Source organism: Triturus cristatus, chromosome 7, assembly GCF_964204655.1.
Source record: "Triturus cristatus chromosome 7, aTriCri1.1, whole genome shotgun sequence".
Lineage (NCBI taxonomy): Eukaryota > Metazoa > Chordata > Amphibia > Caudata > Salamandridae > Triturus > Triturus cristatus.
The window spans coordinates 3,016,362-3,036,545 of record NC_140590.1 but is presented as its reverse complement, the minus strand read 5'-3'; the positions used below and the strand labels follow the sequence as shown (position 1 = coordinate 3,036,545).

The 20,184-nt window shown below is 51.5% G+C and overlaps 1 protein-coding gene across 3 annotated transcripts in view; it reads left to right on the top strand.

The window, feature by feature from the left end:
• The window catches only part of LOC146808665 (von Willebrand factor A domain-containing protein 7-like), a 455,939-nt gene that overhangs the window by 372,917 nt on the left and 62,838 nt on the right, over window positions 1–20,184 (top strand). Inside the window, exon 17 of one of the 3 annotated variants that reach the window (XM_085615460.1) lies at window positions 11,149–11,307. The exons of the other annotated variants lie outside the window; for them this stretch is intronic. Coding sequence (XP_085471586.1) covers window positions 11,149–11,190 — 42 coding nt within the window. The 3' untranslated portion in view covers window positions 11,191–11,307. Of the gene's footprint in view, window positions 1–11,148; window positions 11,308–20,184 lie in introns of those variants that run through there. 3 annotated transcript variants of the gene reach the window in all.

The window sequence follows — 20,184 nt, the reverse complement described above, 5'->3', positions numbered from 1 at the left end:
TGCATAAGCACACCATCACCAAAAGGAGGAGTCACCTTACCTTGTGATTGGAAAGACTTCTTCGAAGAAAAACAACTTGCAAACATCCGGACCCAAATCTATACGGCAGGAGTCTCAAAGCATGTGAATCTACAGCTCTAAATGCCAAGAACAGATGCATGCTGGGTAAGTAACGCTAGCCTTCTCCCTCATAGCGCCTGGGGGAAGGATCTGCTATTTTCTGATGTTAAACCCGGACTACTTTTTTTTTGTAAATTGGGTTTAGCGTCAGAAACCTTGGGTGGTTGCATGGGAACGCCCATGCACCATCCATGGTACGCCCCTTGGCACTAAGTAATTCAGAGCCGCGCTATGTTTTGCATCACATTACTTTGACTTTATTTCCAGAGCTAAAAAAATAAATCAGACAAAAAGGTTTTGCGCCAATTTGTGTCGCTTTTGTGATACAAACACGGCGTAAAATCTTAGTAAGTCTGCCCCGGTTTTTATAAGAAGGACAAGCTGAGGTATATTTGTTAAAGTTGATCGCTGTGTTTGTGACACTAAAATGATGCAAATCAACGCTGGAACATTTTTTTTCTAATTTTCTTTCCAGCACTTAACTTATTAAGCGCTGGAAAATATCTGGAAAGTAGCACAATGCAGCGCATAGGTCTGCTTCTAATCACTTAGCGCCAAGGGTGCGTACCATGGCCGGTGTATGGGCATTCCCATGCAGCCACCCAGGGTTTTTGAACCTCAGCAGTATATACTTAAAAAAAGTAGACAGGGTTTAGAGTGAGACATTGCTGCCTCTTTTATGAGGGGAAATGCTTTCATTTCTTCTTTCTTTTTTGGCTTTGCATGTGTGCCGCATTGTACAGCCCACATACAAAGTGGGAAAAGGTTTAAAGTTAGTCTAACCATGGTATTGTGTACTAATCCTAGTATAGACTCACAGAAACACCCTTGCACTATGGTGCAAAGCCCTCTCCTTTTCGACCTCTGACCCTGCTTGCAGGCAGGTCTCCCCCACGCCGCTGCTCATCACCTGACCGCCTGGTTCCTGCCTCCTTGCTGCCACCTTGTTCCTGGGTTCTTTTTCCTTTTTCCTTCCCCTCTGCCCTGTGCGCCACTTCCCTCCCGCCCCCACATCGCATTCCGGTCCTTTCCGCCGCTGCTCCCCCGTGGCCCTTCCCCCCTGCACACCCACTGGCCTCCCCGCTCCCGCCTGCCAGCTGCTCCTCCCTCCCAAGCCACCTCATATGCAGGCCGAGAAGCATTAGCAGGAGCGACCTCTGACCCTACTTACAGGCAGGTCGCCCCCACGCCGCTGCTTGTCACCTGACTGCCTGGTTCCTGCCGCCTTGCTGCCTCCTTGTTCCTGGGTTCTTTTTCCTTTTTCCTTCCCCTCTGCCCTGCGCGCCAGTTCCCCCCACGCCGCTCCCGTTCCGGCCCTTCCCGCCGCTGCTCCCCCGCAGCCCCGCCCCCTGCACACCCATTGGCCTCCCCGCTCCCACCTCCCAGCTGCTCCTCCCTCCCAAGCCACCTCATATGCAGGCCGAGAACCGGCCGCGCAGCAGCCGCGCGCCGAAGGTGCGCCTAACGCAAGCCCGTCTGCACCCGTCTGCGCCCGGACCGTGCCCAGCGCCAGAACCCCTGGATCCCGCGAACGCCACGACACCAGAATCCACTACGATGCCAGCACCCTCCACTCACTCAACGCCGGCCGAAACCACACCTGCTTCCAGGCCGCCCCGAAATGGACCCACGGACCCTTCTCCTGCCACACCTGCAGCTTCACCTGCGACAGAACCACCAAACCTCCAAGGACTGGACCCAACCACCTCCGCTGCTTACTCCTCAACACCCGCTCCGCACGCAAACACGCCGTCGAGCTCTGGAATCTGCTCGACACCTCTGCCCCAGACGTGGCCTTCCTGACCGAGACCTGGTGGAACGACTCATCTGCGCCCGACATCGCCATAGCCATCCCGGACGGCTACAAGATCACCCGCAGGGATTGCGCCAACGGAATCGGAGGAGGAATAGCCATCATCCAAAAGTCCACCCTCAAGGTCGCCACCCACGCAGATGACACCCTCAACACCGCCGAACACCTGCACTTCAAGATCCACACCGACCCCAACACCACCCTCAGAGGAACACTCATCTCCAGACCCCCCGGACTCCGGGCTCAGTTCAGTGACTCCATCACCGACCTCGCCAGCACCCATGCACTCGCCTCCACGGACTATATCCTCCTCGGGGACCTGAACTTCCACCTCGAGAACAACAACGACGCCAACTCCGCCACCCTGATCGATAACCTCACCAACCTCGGCCTCAGACATCTCATCACCGCACCCACCCATGCGGCCGGCCACACGCTGGATCCAGTCTTCTCCACAGGCTCCCACGTCGCTCTCGACCACACCACCGAACTCCACTGGACCGACCACCGCTGCATCGATTTCGCCTTCAAGAAACCAACCATGCACCACCGCACCCAACAGCTGCCTCGCCGCGGCTGGAGCAAAGTCACCGAAGACCAGCTGATCACCTCCCTTGCCAAGAACCCACCCACCGAGGCCACCAACCCAGACGCCGCAGCCCGCAACCTCAGACAGTGGATCGACGACTGTGCCAACACCCTCGCCCGTTCAAGAAATCCACGCCAACAAGAGAGCCACCTGGTTCACCGATGAACTCCAGACCTCCAAACGCGCATGCCAGAAATTGGAGAAGACATGGCTCCACGAACGCACACCGGAAAACCACGCAGCCCTCAAGGACGCCACCCGCAGACACCACCACCTCATCAGATTAGCCAAGAGATCCTCCTTCAAAGACCGCCTGGATAACGACGCACACGACAGCAAAGTGCTCTTCAGCATCGTAAAGGAACTCTCCAACGACATCCCACCCTCAAGAACTGTGCGACTCACTAGGCATCTTCTTCCAGCGCAAGATCGCTGACATCCAGGACCGCTTCAACACCACGACCGCCCCGACTACGCCAGACTCCACCCCCCTGTGAACACCACCAGCGCCAACCTTCTGACCTCCTGGTCCAACGTCAATGCGACGAGACACACAAGGTCATGAACTCCATCCACTCGGGATCTCCGTCTGACCCGTGCCCACACCACGTTTTCAACAAAGGAGATGCAGCCATCGCACCCCAACTACGAAAGGTCATCAACATCTCCTTCGTAACAGCGACATTCCCGGAAATCTGGAAGCACGCCGAAATCAACGCCCACCTCAAGAAGCCCAAAGCGGACCCCAAGGACCTCAAGAACTTCCGGCCCATCTCCCTGCTCCCCTTCCCGGCAAAGGTCATCGAGAAAATCGTCAACATGCAACTGACTCGCCACCTGGAAGACAACAACATCTTGGACCCATCCCAGTCCGGATTCAGATGAAACCACAGCACCGAGACAGCCCTCATCGCCGCCACAGACAACATCAGGTACCAACTAGACAACGGCAAAACATCAACCCTCATCCTCCTGGACCTGTCAGCAGCCTTCGACACGGTCTGCCAAGGCACTCTAAAGACACGCCTCCTAGCAGGCGGAATTCAAGAGAAGGCTCTTAACTGGACCACGTCCTTCCTCTCCGGCAGAACCCAGAGTGTCTGCCTCTCACCCTTCCGATCCGAAGCCACCGACATCCTCTGCGGCGTCCCCCAGGGCACATCCCGACGCTGTTCAACGTCTACATGGCCCCCCTCGCACAAGTGGCCCGCCTTTACGACCTCAACATCATCTCCTACGCCGACGACACCCAGCTCATCCTCTCCCTCACCAAGGACCCACACACCGCCAAAGCCATCCTCTACGAGGGAATGAAGGCCGTCACCGACTGGATGAGGAGCAGCCGTCTGAAGCTGAACTCGGACAAGACAGAAGTCCTCATCCTCGGACCCACCCCCTCAGCCTGGGACGACTCCTGGTGGCTGACCACACTGGGAACAGCACCAACACCCACCGACCATGCACCCAATCTAGGATTCATCCTCGACTCCTCCCTCTCCATGTCTAAGCAGGTCAACTCCGTCTCCTCCTCCTGCTACAACACCCTCCGCATGCTCCGCAGGATCTACAAGTGGATCCCGACCGAAACAAGAACGGTGACACAGGCCCTCGTCAGCAGCAGACTGGACTACCGCAACGCACTCTACGCAGGAATCCCAGCCAAACACCTCCGACGACTACAACAAATCCAAAACGCCTCCGCCCGACTGATCGTCATCGTCCCCCGCCGCAGCCACATCACCCCCCACCTGAGAGACCTACACTGGCTCCCCGTCGACAAGAGGATCACCTTCAAGCTCCTCACCCACGCACACAAAGCACTCCACAACACCGGACCAGCCTACCTGAACAGCAGACTCAGCTTCTACACCCCCACCCGCTAGCTCCTCTCCGCAGCGTCGCCCTCGCCGCTGTCCCCCGCATCCAACGAAACACCTCCGGCGGCAGATCCTTCTCCTACTTCGCCGCCTAGACCTGGAACACCCTCCCCACCCACCTACGGCAGACCCAAGACCTACTGGCCTTCATAAGACTTCTCAAGACCTGGCTCTTCGAGCAGTAGCACCCCCCCATCCCCTCAGCGCCTTGGGACCCTCATGGGTAAGTAGCGCGATTTACAAGTACTCTGATTGATTTTTTGATTGACTGATTTTCACTCAGCGCAGCATTTACAGCAGCTGCACTGCGCTCCTTGAGAATCTAGTAAATCTGCCTTGCAGTATCCATACAACTCTAAGACTATCATGCAGTGTCTGCACAATGAACCCAATCACTGATTCTATAAGAAGGACGTGGTTCACTGCCAGAATATCGAGGAAAAAAATATGAAATACAAAATTATTGACTGCCTATACTTGAAAAAGGTAAGTACAAAAATATTGAAAACAATATCTAATTTATACTAATATATGGCTTCATTACGATGTAAGGTAACTCTTCGGTCCATCCGACTCAGTTCCAACCGGCATTCGGAAACTTCTAGCTGTTTGATGCCGAATCATATAGTTCTATGGCCCGCGTTTCCGACCGAGCGATTACAATGTCGGATTTTGATGGCCTTTCCGAATCGGTTTGTCTGACACTGTTGGAAACTGATTTTGGGGGCCCATAGCAGGCCTCCCTTTACCCGGAGGCCTCTGGTTGTGGCCCGTGTGGGTACCCTTGGGACCCCTCTTTGCAAACATGCACAGTGTGCCAGGCACTATGGGTGCCTTCCACAGGGTGCATGGTTTTCTGCTACCACCCCTTTCTTCAATGGAAGCCTGTGTTGTTGGTCAGAACACAGGCTTCCATTGAAGTCAATGGGAGTCCGAATGAACTGTTTTCGGGACCATCATAATCGGTCAGTCGAACTCCCCGAACCCGAATGCTTTCCGACCGACATCGTAATGAGGCCCATAGTATTTAATATCGATTTTTAAAAATAAATAATTAAAAAAATTAAAATAAACATATATTAAATACTAACATTAATTTATAAAAAAATAAAATATATTTAAATGTATATTGTAACAAATATAACAAATAAACATACTTTTAAGAATGTAAACACACACACATATATATGTATATATATCTGAACATACATATATATAAAATATAAATTAACTAATATTTTAAATAATATAATTTAAACAACTCATAAATAAAATAATATTATCAAAAATATATGTATACATATTTAAATATACCAAAAACATAAAATATTAGAAAAGAAAAACAATTAAAGAAAATATATATATATAAACAACACATATTTCTTACAATTCAATAAGAAATACTTTACAAACAAAAAATATTGACATTTTTAAATATTAATATTATAATAAAGCAAACATATAATTCTATAAATTACAACATAAAATAAAGTTTTACAACTTTTAATAAATACATATACATTTCCAAATACATAAAAAACAGTTTTATACTAAATAATTATAAAAATAAGTACTCCCACCTAACACAACACAACAATAAAAAAAAGTCTTTACATTACACAAAAATAAGATTTACTACTCTAACTCCTATCCTATAATGGATATAAAATGAATTAAAATACAACATTTGAAAATATTACAATTGAGCATTCCCAGTGAAACGACCACAACAATGAATCTAATATTTAACAAAAAGAATGATACTCCCACTCCCGTCCGTGCAAGAGCAGGGAACGTGTTTGATTACAGAGGGGTAAAGGGTATTATTCCCACTCCCGTCAGTGCAACATTAAAAACAAGTAAAATATCTTGAACAAAATTAAATAAATCAAAATATATGTTGAAAAAATATTATTAATTTGATCATATTAAACATGTAAAAGTAATTTACTTTCTACCCCATACCCCTAAAAAACTCACAACCCACATATAAATTAAACAAAATGTAATTGCACAATTAACATAATTTTTTATCAATTAAACAAATATTATTTATCAAAAACATATATAAATTTATTAAAATGAACTAACTTCTCACCCTTTACCCCTATAAACCCCACAACCCCAACCTAAAATTAAACAAAAAAACTATTATTAAGACAATTAAATTAATTGATTTAGAATTGAATCATTATTAGTATTTCACAAGTAATTAACAAATAAAATAAAATAATTTACTCCCCACCTTTAACCCCTATAAACTCCACAAACCAAACCTGAAAAACATTTATTTAACCAATTAAGAAAATTAATTATCAATTAGTTAATAATAATTAACAACCAATTATTATTAAATTAAAAATGAATGACTTTCTACCGTTTAACCCCATACCCCCACAATCCACATTTAAATAAATTAAATACACAATTAACATAATTAATGATCAATTAATTAGTTATTATTGCCAACTAATTAATAATACATTACAAATAAACTAATTCTCACTCTTTACCCCAAAACCTACACCTAAAAACCAAACCGGTTACATAATTAACATAATTAATTGTCAAATAATTAAATAATATCAATTAAATAATAATCATTAATTTATTATAAATAAATTACTTTCCACCCTATACCCCTATAAACCCAGACCCGAAACAGAACTAAAAAACACAACATTTTGTCAAATTCAATTTCGTAACTACTAAAAACTTAACTGAGATAGTGAGAAATATAAACAATAATTAGACAAAAAAATGATGTCATATACATGTAAAATATATACAAAAAACATATCAATCATTAAAAAACGATATTTTTAACAACGATATTTTTGCAAACGATATTATTGACGTCTATATTTTAAAAATCAATATTACTTAACTACAAATCGATATTCTTGACAACTATATTTCAATTCCACAATATTTTTCACTGATGTTATGGTGAGTCGAAGATTTTTCCTCAATATTCTGTCTCATTCCCGAAGGACGCGTAGTGTCCCTGCAGATGTAAAAAGGCAGTGCAGCGTCCGCACAAGGAACCCCGATACCGAGGCACACATTTATCATTTTTTCACGCAGCAAAATGGAGAAAGTCCCCTTGCAGCGCGGCGCTGTGTTGAAGGGAACGGTCTGGAATGTGCTGCATTGAACATTATCTGAGCATTCTTGTCCTTTCCTAGCACTGGCGCACATTTGGCTGCCTACCGCAAACACGGGCACACGCGCATCATGGTGCTAGGGGGCCTGAGTTGTGGGCAGTGTTTTTGTGCAGGAGGGAAAGGTGTCCTTCCTGCACGAAAACAACCCTCAGAAACATTTTCCTCTTTCTACGTGTGCTGCAGAGTGTAGCACACGTAGAAAGAGGAAAATCGAGGACAAAAAAAGATATTTCTCCTTGTTACCCCTCCCCTGGGCAGGGTTAGAATTCTGATGCATTCCCACATCTACCACTAATGGTAAATCTGGGAATGCACCAAAACCCATGGATGGATGCGTGGGAACACCCATGCTCCACCCAAGAAAGGCCTCAATTGGGCAGAGAACACGAGGCAGCGATTTGCGCTTCCTTGTGGGACTCCAGATTGACCACGCCATGCAAGTTGGCTTTGTGTGGCGGGATGATTCTCACTTAGGTTTTGCATCACCCTTGCGCCCCATTGCGGGGCGCAAGAGCGAGGCAAAACCTTGATATGAGTCTATAAGTAGGACACATAGGGGCACATTTACTAAGATTTTACGTTTGTCACGCAAATCGACGCAAAATCCGATTTAAACTTGTTTAGCGCTGGAATTAACGTAACAGTAACGCCGCTTTACTTTACTTAGAGCAAGGGGGCATCTCATGGGGGGTGCACGAGCATTCCCATGCAACCACCAAAGGTTTCTGAGGTTAAACCCAATTAATTCAATATATTAGACAGGGTTTAGCATCAGAACATAGCACACTCTTCAGTTAGGCGCTATGAAGGAGAATTGCTTTATTTCTCCTTTATTTTCTGACTTTGCATGTGTACAGCACGCATACAAAGTGGGAAAATGTTTAAAATGAGTCTAAGCGTAGTGTTTTGTACTGGAACGCTGTCCTTCCAGTACAAACCCTATGCTCAACTCACAGAGACACTCTTGCACTATGGTGCAATCAGTGTGTGAGTGGCACACAGCTCACCGATCGCACACCAGGGGGCGGGGAGGAGAGGGCCCCGCCTCAGCACATTTGGAACTCTTCTGCTCTTTCCATCTCATGCAGCGCAGCGCAGCATTTGCAGCTACTACACTGCGCTGCGTGAGGAATTGGCGAGACCAGGCCCACAGTGCCTGTACATCTATGAGAAGGTCACACCGTGTCGAAGAAATGACCCAAGCACTGCCGGCCCGATTCACAAAGGGAAACTGAGACGAAAGCCTAACTTTACGACCTTCGGTATTCACAAAGGTCACTTTGAGTAGTGAAGTTAGACTTTCGTCTCGGTTTAACATAAGTTTTGGGCTTAAGTCTAACTGAGACCTAAACTTACATTAATCTAACTACTCTTAAATGCCCTTTGTGAATACCGAAAGTCGTAAAGTTACACTTTCGTTTCAGTTTACCTTTGTGAATCGGGCGTAACTTTACTACTAGTGAATGGTTTTATGCCGGAACCATGGAATCCCCAACCACTCATGTCTGAACAACTCGGTCTTAAAAACGACTGCATTTTAACCCCGCATGGCATTATACCGCATGCCTTTACAACTAATTTAGTTGTAATGGCTCAATTGGTAAAGGCATCTGCAAGGTTAAGGTTACACCCTAGTCCCCTCCCTGGGCCCCAAAACACGGCTCCCTGCCCTGAGTACGACCCCGACCCCAGTCCTAAAAACACCCCAGTCCTAAAAGTGGCCCGCAGCCCTAAAAACAAACCCACACCAGCCCTAAAAAACACCCCAGCCCCATGCCCTGAGCCCTAAAACCCATCCCCCAGCCTTGAAAGCAACCTCTTGCCCTGAGCCCTAAAACCTGCTCCCAGCCCTAAAAGCACCCCAGCCCTGCGCCAATAGCCCTAAAACCGTCCCCCATCCTTTGAAGAGTACCCTGACCCCCCCATCATGAAGCCCTAAAACACGGCTCTGCAAACTGTCCAGCTCCCCGCCCTGAGCCCCAAAACCAGCCTCTCGGTCTTATAAAGTAACCTGACCACCCGCCCTGAGCCCTAAAAACTTCCCAGACCCCAAACTCTCCCTGAAAACTTACTCACCAAGCCGTTCCTCATCTGGGCAGGAAGTGCCTCCAAGTCTGCAACACCTCTCACCCCCTTCCCATTCGCTTCGGGTCTAGAGCGCTAATCACGACTAACATCTAAACCACGCATATGAGTGTAAAGGCATATGCGTGGTTTAGACGTGCTTGGTTCCGCTTTTGTTCTTTGAATGAAAGAGGTGCCAGCGGTGATGCTGTGTGAGGTGGAGACCAGAGCGCTTCACTCGCACCTTCATCTCACTTGCATCTGATGCAGTGTGTACAACTCACACATTCTGGAATATGGTCAGAAAAGGCCAAGCCTTGGGTTTCTGATGGTCTCCATATCTGGGAGTGTCAGGGGCCGAATGGAGGAAAGGTGACGCTTGAAGGGCTAGGGCAATAGACAAGGCTCTCAAGTTGGCGCCATAAGGCACCAAGGTCCCAATGGTAAGAAGGCGATGAGTAAAGGGGAGCTGAGCCTAGCCACACAAGTCACCACATTGTCTAGGATGAAAGTCAAGGGTTCATGGTGGGGTGTGTATAAACTATGAGGTGCAAGACATTGAAAAGGTAATCATCAAAGGGGGCCGGGCCCTGCTATAAATGCCACTGCACTATCTAGGGTGTAACACCGGGGTCTGTCGTTTTGGTGTGTATAATCTAGTAGGTACAAGACACTGAAAAGGTGATTAGGAAAGTGGATCTGAGCTAATATAAAAAAGTGCTCCAGAAACATCTATTCATGTCACATGTGCACTGCTACATCTGGGCAGCAGTCTAGGGTCCAAGGTGGTCTCTTGCCCGGAGGGTCATGATGATTCAGATGAAGGAGGCATGATGGTTCAAGTTCTGGGCAGCAGTCTAGGGTCCTTGGGGGTCTCCAGTACTGGGGGTCCATCAGGCACCAAATCCTGAGCAGGAGATGAGCACCTCAGAGCTGGACCTTGTGCAGATGAAAGATCTAGTGCTGAGGTCTAGGGTCTATGGTGGGCGCCATGGCCAGGAGCCCTCAGATCAAGATATGTGGTCCACGGATGTCTCCATGATGTATCGGAGGCAGCACACACTGGCTAAAGGATGTACAATGGCTCTAAACCTGGGGCAGCAGTCTGGGATCCAAGGTGATCTCCTTGATTGGGGGGCATCAGGCATCAGACAAAGGGTCTATGGGTAAACTGGGATGAAAGTCTAACTTTACGCCTTTTGGTATTCACAAAGGGCACTTACGAGTAGTAAAGTTAGACTTTTGTCTCAGTTTAGCTTAAGTTTTGGTCTTAAGGCTAACCGAGACCAAACCTTAAGTTAAACTGAGACAAAAGTCTAACTTTATAACTCGTAAATGCCCTTTGTGAATACGGTAAGTTGTAAAGTTCGACTTTCAGTTGAGTTTACCTTTGTGAATCGAACCCTATGATTGTTCCAAGCCTGGGGAATCGGTCTCCTTGATGATACATGGCCACGCACCAGACACAGTAGTTTATAGCACATATAACCCTGTCTCTCCACACTCTCTTGCTTCTAGGCCCACCATCTTGTTCCTGAAGACCTGCCCAGGATGGACTAGACGGGGATCTTTAGAGGACATCTCTCTTATCGAAGGACCTATTGCACTTATTTATGTCTGGCCCAGACTGGGCACTTGTATAGCATAGATTGAAATAAAGGTATTATGTGGCACTTACAACCCCGGTCTCGGTGCACTTCTTGCTATGTTTGACAGGTAGATGATGTACATTGGTCAAGGCGGCTCCGTTAAAGGCTGTCTACTCTGTAACTGGAAGACATTCAGTAGCCTGGAAGAGCAGCAGTGGTAAACGTTTCTCTTCTCAGTGGGGATCCAGATGTGCTGTTCACCATTAAATCTCAGTTAAAATCACCGTGTGCACCATTAAACAATGGAGTCTGAATCTGTGTAAAGTGTACGCCATGAAACCATGGATTATGAATCTCTGTACAGTTTGCACCATTAAACTATGGCGTATGAATATGTGTCCAGTGTGCACCAATAGGCCGTGCAGTGGAGATCTTTGTGCAGTTAAACTATGGAGTATGAATCTGTTTACAGTGTTCACCGTTAGACTGTGCAGTGGGGATATGTGTGTAGTTAAACCATAGAGTATGAATCTGTGTACAATGTGCATCATTAAACTATGGAGTATTTTCTGTGTACAATGTGCACACTTAAACAATGGAGTCTGAATCTGTGTGAATTGTGTGCCATGAAACCATGGATTATGAATCTGTGTACAGCGTGCACCATTAATCTATGCAGTACTATCAGTATACAATGTGCATCATTGATCTGTGGAGTATTTTCTGTGTACAATGTGCACACTTAAACAATGGAGTCTGAATCTGTGTAAAGTGTGTGCCATGAAACCATGGATTATGAAACTGTGTACAGTGTGCACTATTAAACGATGAAGTATGAATCTGTGTACAGTGTGAACCATTAAACTATGGGATATGAATCTGCACAGTGTGAACCATTAAACTATGAAGTATAAATCTTTGTAAAATGTGCACCATTAAACTATGAAGTATGAAGCTGTGTACAGTGTACCACATTAAAACAAGAAGTATGAATCTGGTTATAGTGTGCACCATTGAGATATGGTATGTGAATCTGAGTACAGTGTGTGCCACTCAACTCTGGAGTATGAATCTGTGTATTATTAAAGTATTGTGTTTGAATCTGTGCAAGGTATGCACCATTAAAGTATGGAGTGCACCATTAAACTATGGAGTATGAATCTGTGTACAGTGTGCACCATTATTCTATGGAGTGCTTTCACTGTACATTGTTCACCATCAAACTATGGAGGATGAATCTGTGTACAGTGTGCACCATTAATCTATGGAGTATGAATCTGTTTAATGTGTGCACCACTAAACTAAGGAGTATTATCTGTGTACAGTGTGCACCATTAAAGTATGGAGTATGAATCTCTGTACAGTGTGCACCATTTAACTATGGATTATGAATCTGTGTGCAGTATTAAACTATGGAGTATGAATCTGTGTAGCATTTGTACCATTAATCTATGGAGTATGAATCTGTGTACAGTGTGCACGATTAAACTATGGATTATGAATCTGTGTACAGTGTGCACCATTAATATATGGTGTATGAATTTGTGTCCAGTGTGAACCAATAGGCTGTGCAGTGGGGATCTGTGTGCAGTTAAACTATGGACTATGAATCTGTTTACAGTGTACACCAATAAACTATGGAGTATGAATGTGTGAACAGTGTGCACCATTAAACCATAGAGTTTGAATCTGTGTACAATGTGCACCATTAAACTATGAAGTATGAATCTGTGCACAGTGTGCACCATTAAACTATGAAGTATGAATCTGTGTGCAGTGTGCAACATTAAACCATGGAGAATGAATCTGTGTATAGCGTGCACCATTCAGATATGGTATGTGAATCTGTGTACAGCGTGTGCTTTTCAACTATGGAGTATGAATCCGTGTGTGTATCATTAAACTATGGTGGTGGAATCTATGCATAGTGTTGGAGGGAGGACCACCGGGTAGTCGGAGGGACTATTCCGGGGCACCTTCCTACCGCAAAGTTATAGCCGAGCGCCGCTGAGAAGCCCCCTCGGGGAGGTCTTTCTCCTATGATCGTACTAGGCCCAGTAATACCACCACACAGGACTCAATAACACTTGCGTGACTTGGTTCTTTATCAGCAGTAGTACGTTCAATATTTACAGTGGGATCAAGGGATCCTATAAGAGTCTCAATGTCTGTTAGAGGGATAGGGTAGCGGGACAGTCTTAGTACCAACCAGGTACGGGAGGCTCTGCGCCGGACCTTGAGAGCTGGTCTCAGAGCGGCTCGGACGTGGGGAGCCGCGACGGCGTCTGCAGGGCTCGGGTGGTAGTTCCGCTTAGGTTGAGCCGCGACACAGTCAGCAGGGCTCCGGTGGTAGGTCCGCTTCGGTCGAGCCGCGACGAGGTCAGCTGGGCTCTGATGGTAATGTTCAACAAGGTCGGGCCGCGACAGCGTCAGCAGGGCTCCAAAGGTTCGTGAAGGTCTTTAAGCACGGTGGAGCCGCGACGTCATCAGCAGGGCTCAGAGGGTGGGTTCAAGGTGAGTCTTCTTCCGTAGGGTCAGCCGCGATCCGATCAGCAGGGCTCTTGACTCCAGGATACAACTACTGTCCTGTTGTCGGGTCGCCCCAGATATAGGACTGGAGCCCTTTGATGTCCGGACCCTTGCGCCCGGAGGGGGCGGAGAGGCCGAGTAGGGAGCGGCCAGACGCCCAGCAGGAGAGGCGCCAGGCCCCAGAGAGCTGTCGGGCGATCGCACCTAGGTGTGGAAGGACGGTTGGGGGTCCCATCGATACTGCCCTCTGCCGGGAGTGGGAAGGGTTCTCGTAGTATCCCCCGGGCCAGGGGTTGGCGCCTTGATGTCGGGCCTCGCTGGGACAGAGGCCGGGTGAAGCGGGGTCACGCAGGTGGTCACGTGGAGTGACGTATAATCCAAAATGGAGGAGCCCCGAGGTGCATGGGACCTCGTGCGGCTTAGCGCGGGGAAACAGGACCACGCCACGAGGCCGGCTCCCACATGCGTCCCCCCCAGCTGAAGGCAGGGAGAGTCACTCATCTCCTTGGGGGTTCTCCTCGCCGAGGCGGAAGAATCGGGACAGGCCGTCCGCATTGGCGTGGTCGTTGCCGGGCCGGTGTTCCACAGTGAAGTCCATCCCTTGCAGCGAGATGGACCAGCGCAACAGCTTGGGGTTCTCGCCCTGCATTTGCATGAGCCACCGCAAGGGCCGGTGGTCAGTCTGGACCCGGAAGTGGGTGCCGAAAAGGTAGGGCCGGAGCTTCTTGAGAGCCCATACCACAGCGAAGGCCTCCCGCTCGATGGTGCTCCACCTCTGTTCTCGCAGCAGCAGTCGGCGGCTGATAAAGGCCACCGGTCGGTCGAGGCCCTTGGCGTCCAGCTGGGAGAGGACCGCCCCGACCCTGTACTCCGAGGCATCGGTCTGGACTACAAATTCCTTGCTGTAGTCGGGGGCCTGTAGCACAGGGGCAGCGCACATGGCCGCCTTGAGAGCATCAAACGCGGTCTGACAGCGGGGCGTCCAGTGCACCGCCTTGGGCTGTTTTTTTGAAGTGAGTTCCGTAAGGGGGCCCACAATGCTGCCATAATCCTTGATGAATCGTCGGTAGTAGCCTGTGAGGCCTAGGAAGGCCCGGACAGCGGTTTGGGTTGCGGGGGGCTCCCACGCCTGGATGGCGTCGACTTTTAACTGGAGGGGCGCCACCTGGCCACTCCCCACCTGGTGGCCCAGATAGGTCACAGATCCTTGACCGATCTGGCATTTACTGGCCTTAATGGTGAGCCCGGCTCTTTGGAGAGCGGCCAGGACTTCCCCAAGGTGCCCTAGGTGCTTGGCCCAGTGGTCGCTGAAGACACCAATGTCGTCGAGGTAGGCCGCGCTGAAGGCTTCTAGTCCGGCCAGGACCTTGTTTACAAGCCTCTGAAAGGTCGCTGGGGCGTTCTTCATACCGAAGGGCATTACCCGAAAGTGGTAGTGCCCATCGGGGGTGGAAAAGGCTGATCGTTCTTGGGCGCCGGGAGTGAGCTTGATCTGCCAGTACCCAGCGGTGAGATCAAAGGTGCTTAGGTAGCGGGCGGCCCCTAAGCGATCGATCAGCTTGTCTGCTCGTGGCAAGGGGTGGGCATCGGTCTTGGTGACTGCGTTCAGGCCCCGGTAGTCGACACAAAATCTGAGTTCGGGGGCAGTGCCGGGGGCGGCGGCCTTCAGCACCAAGACTACCGGGCTGGCCCACGGGCTGTCGGAAGGCTCGATGACTCCGAGGGCGAGCATTTTGGCGACCTCGGTCTGTATGCAGGCTCGGACTCGGTCAGGTACTCTTTAAGCACGGTGTCGTACAGGCGGGCTGTCCCCCGTGTCCACGTCGTGGACGCACCAGGGGGTCACCCCGGGCGTGAGAGAGAAGAGGGCAGCGAAAGGTTGCAGCAGCTTCTGGCAATCATGGCGCTGTTCTGGTGTCAGGGTGGCGGAGAGGCGGACGCCCTCCAAGGAGCCGTCTTGGCCCGAGGACCCCAGGAGGTCTGGTAGGGGCTCGGAGTCACTTTCGCCCCCATCGTCGGTAGCCAGCAGTAGGCTTAGTTCAGTTCGGGCAAAGTGGGGCTTGAGCCGGTTGGCGTGCAGGACTCGGAGGGGGTTCCTCGGGGACTCCATGTCGACCAGGTAGGTGACGGGGCTCTTCCTCTCAACTACCTTGAAGGGCCCGGTACACTTGTCCTGCAGGGCGCAGGGGTCCACGGGTGACATGACCCAGACTTGCTGGCCCGGCTCGAACTCGATGGCTGAGGCATTTTCGTCATACCAGCGTTTCATGTCTTCTTGGCTGGCTTCGAGGTTGGCTTCTGCCAGGGCCCGGAACTTCCGAGTCTGGTTCCGCAGGGTCAGGAGGTACCGGAAGACGTCGGGGGGGGCATCTTGGACATTCGCCTCCCAGCCCTCCTTGACCAGGCTGAGGGGCCCTCGCACGGGGTGCCCATACAACAGTTCGAAGGGGCTGAAGCCCAGGGATTTCTGTGGTACCTCCCGATAGGCGAACAGGAGGCAGGGCAGCAGGACATCCCATCTCCTCCTCAGGGGCTCTTCCAGACCCTTGATCATCCCCTTCAGGGTTCTGTTGAACCGCTCGACCAGTCCGTTCCCCTGGGGGTGGTAAGGGGTGGTGAATTTATAGGTGACCCCACATTGTTGCCAGAGGGATCTAATGTACTTCAAAATAAAGTTCGTACCCCTGTCGCTCACCACTTCTCGAGGGAACCCCACCCTGGAGAAGATGCCCATCAGGGCCCGGCCCACCACTGGAGCAGTCACAGTTCGGAGGGGGACGGCCTCTGGGTACCGGGTGGCGTGGTCGACCAGTACCAGGATGAAGCGGTGCCCCAGGGCGGTTCGGGGGTCGAGGGGCCCCACGATGTTGATTCCCACTCGTTCGAACGGGGTGTGGACGGCTGGAAATGGTTGGAGGGGGGCTTTCACTCGTCCCCCAGTCTTCCCGCTAGCTTGGCAGGTCGGGCAGGACCGGCAGTGCTGGTCCACGTCTCTTCTCATTCGGGGCCAATAGAAATGGGTCACTAGGCGGCTGTAAGTCTTGTCCCGCCCGAGGTGTCCGGCGAGGGGCACGTCATGTGCCAGGTTCAGGGGGAACTCTCGAAATCGGAGGGGGACCACCAGCACCCGGCTGGCCCCTAGTTCGGCGACTTTCTGCTCGCTATACAATAAGTCATTGTCCCACTAGACCCAGTGGGTTCCCGTGGGGTCCCCCGCAGCCTGGGCGGCCGCTTGCTGTCGGGCCCCCGCGAGGGACGGGCAGGCCTTCTGTTCTTGCTGGAATTGTTCGCGGGTGGGGCCCCCGTCGTGGCGCCACTGGGCCAGCTCGGGGATCTCGCCGAGGGGGGCGGCCCCGTTGGAAGAAAGTTCGGATGGCCCGGCCTCCTCGTCAGGTTCCTCCGTGCCGGAGGAGGGTGATAGTTCGGGGCCCGTCGGCTGGTCGGGGGCCGTGGCAGAGGCTGGTTGGGCGGTCATGGACCGAGTGGTGGCGCAGGCCCACTTGGGTAGTCCTAATATCCCCAGATGCTCTCGGCGTTCCACCTGTGCCCAGGGAGAGCTCTCTAGGTTGTTCCCCAGGAGGCAGTCCACCGGGGCGTTGTCGTGGACAGTTACTTTTAGGGTGCCAGACACTCCTCCCCACTCGAAGGGGATCCTGGCCATCCGGCACATGCTCTCGGTGTTTTCCGCGGTCCGGACAGGGCATAGGACATGCGGCAGGATTTGTTCGGGGGTCACCAGGTGGCAGCGGACAGTGGTCACACTGGCCCCAGTGTCCCGGAGGGCCTCGGCCCGTCGCCCATTGATGGTGACCCACTGTTGGTACTTCTGGGTGTTACTTGGGATGGCGGCTCGGGGCACCATTTCTCGGGAGCCCAGGCATACAAGCGACATGGCAGCTGGTTCCCACTCGGGGGAACCGTCGTCGTGGTTTTCCTCCTCGTCTTCTCCCTCCCCCAGGGCTGCGGCGGATATTTGTCGGGGAGGGGGCCCAGCGGTCCCGTTCCGTCGGTTCACGGGGCAGGCCGGGTCACTCGCATAGTGGCTGGTCTGCTGACAGCCGAAGCAGGTCACTGTCGGTCGTGGTCCGGGCCGTGCGATAGGGGTCCCCCTTCGGCCTTGGGTCGGGGAAGTGTGGTTGGTGGCTTGACCCCGTGGCGGGCTTCCGGGCGGCCCGGAATTCTCGGCTGCGATGGGACCCCCCTCTGCCGCCTCGCTGGCGGGGAGGTCCCGTGGTACTCCGTGTGTAGTCCCCCACGGGGTTCCGGGGGATCCGGGTGTTGACCCATCGGTCCGCTTCGGCAGCGAGCTTCCGGGGCTCGGTCAGTTTACTGTCCAGGAGGTGTTGCCTTAGTTCAACAAAGCAGTTGTTGGCGAGGTGCTCCCAGACAATGAGGTCGAACAGTTCATTATATGAGGTGACCTTGCTTCCTTTTATCCATCCTTCCAACGCTCGGCTGAAGAAGTCCACGTATTCGACCCATGTGGTACCGGTGAGCTTCTTGCAGTCCCGGAAGCGTTGCCGGTACATCTCGGCTGATAGTCCGTAGCGTGTGAGTAAGGCTTCCTTCATGTGGTCGTATGAGGTCATCACCGCGTCGGGGAGTTGCAGCAGGGTATCCCGGCCCTCGCTGAGGAACCTCCCCCATAGGCCGGCACCCCAATCTTTCCGGGGTACCCGATGGGAGGTCATTGCTACTTCGTACGCTCGGAACCATTGCTGGATGTCGTCATTTTTATAGTACTCCTTGACGACATCCTTGGGGATGTGAACCTTTGGCTCGGTCAGGGGCAGAGCGTCCCGGGCTCCGGGGTTGCTGGTCTCCCCTGTTTTAGCTTTTAGTTCAAGTTCCTTAAGGCTCCTCTCGTGCTCGAGGGTTAGCCGTCTCTCCTCTAGTTCCCGATGCCGTTTCTTTTCCTCAATTTCCTCTTGCAGCCGTAGTTGCTCCAAGGCTATCTTCTTCTCCGCCAGTAGGAGCTCACCGTCCAGCCGGAGTCGGGCGAGGTCCATTTCGTGTGTCCGGACCCTTTCCCGTTCTCGTATTTCTTCGTGGGAAAGGCTGGTTTCTGGGACGGTTCGCTCCCCATCTGTCGGGGTTGGGGTCGGCAGGTTTCCATCCCGGGCCGAGGTCCCTTCGGCTCGGGGTGGAGTGGTCTCGGGTTCTGCCCAGGCTTTCAGGGCTTTCTGCATTTCCTCCTTGGTGCCCAATCCTGTGGTTGGGATCCCTTTGTCCTTGCAGAATTGTTTGAGTTCTTTGTGGGTGTATTCTTCCAGTTTCTCCAACTGGAAGTTTGCGGCCACGGTTGCTTCTTGGCCGTCCATGGTTCCCTTTTTCTTTTTCCGCCTGGTCAGGTAGTGGGTGCGTTACTTGCCTGTACGATTGCGTCTGGCTCGGATCCCGTCGCTGGCCACCAAATGTTGGAGGGAGGACCACCGGGTAGTGGGAGGGACTATTCCGGGGCACCTTCCTACCGCAAAGTTATAGCCGAGCGCCGCTGAGAAGCCCCCTCGGGGAGGTCTTTCTCCTATGATCGTACTAGGCCCAGTAATACCACCACACAGGACTCAATAACAGTTGCGTGACTTGGTTCTTTATCAGCAGTAGTACGTTCAATATTTACAGTGGGATCAAGGGATCCTATAAGAGTCTCAATGTCTGTTAGAGGGATAGGGTAGCGGGACAGTCTTAGTACCAACCAGGTACGGGAGGCTCTGCGCCGGACCTTGAGTGCTGGTCTCAGAGCGGCTCGGACGTGGGGAGCCGCGACGGCGTCTGCAGGGCTCGGGTGGTAGTTCCGCTTAGGTTGAGCCGCGACACAGTCAGCAGGGCTCCGGTGGTAGGTCCGCTTCGGTCGAGCCGCGACGAGGTCAGCTGGGCTCTGATGGTAATGTTCAACAAGGTCGGGCCGCGACAGCGTCAGCAGGGCTCCAAAGGTTCGTGAAGGTCTTTAAGCATGGTGGAGCCGCGACGTCGTCAGCAGGGCTCAGAGGGTGGGTTCAAGGTGAGTCTTCTTCCGTAGGGTCAGCCGCGATCCGATCAGCAGGGCTCTTGACTCCAGCATACAACTACTGTCCTGTTGTCGGGTCGCCCCAGATATAGGACTGGAGCCCTTTGATGTCCGGACCCTTGCGCCCGGAGGGGGCGGAGAGGCCGAGTAGGGAGCGGCCAGACGCCCAGCAGGAGAGGCGCCAAGCCCCAGAGAGCTGTGGAGCGATCGCACCTAGGTGTGGAAGGACGGTTGGGGGTCCCATCGATACTGCCCTCCGCCGGGAGTGGGAAGGGTTCTCGTAGTATCCCCCGGGCCAGGGGTTGGCGCCTTGATGTCGGGCCTCGCTGGGACAGAGGCCGGGTGAAGCGGGGTCACGCAGGTGGTCACGTGGAGTGACGTATAATCCAAAATGGAGGAGCCCCGAGGTGCATGGGTCCTCGTGCGGCT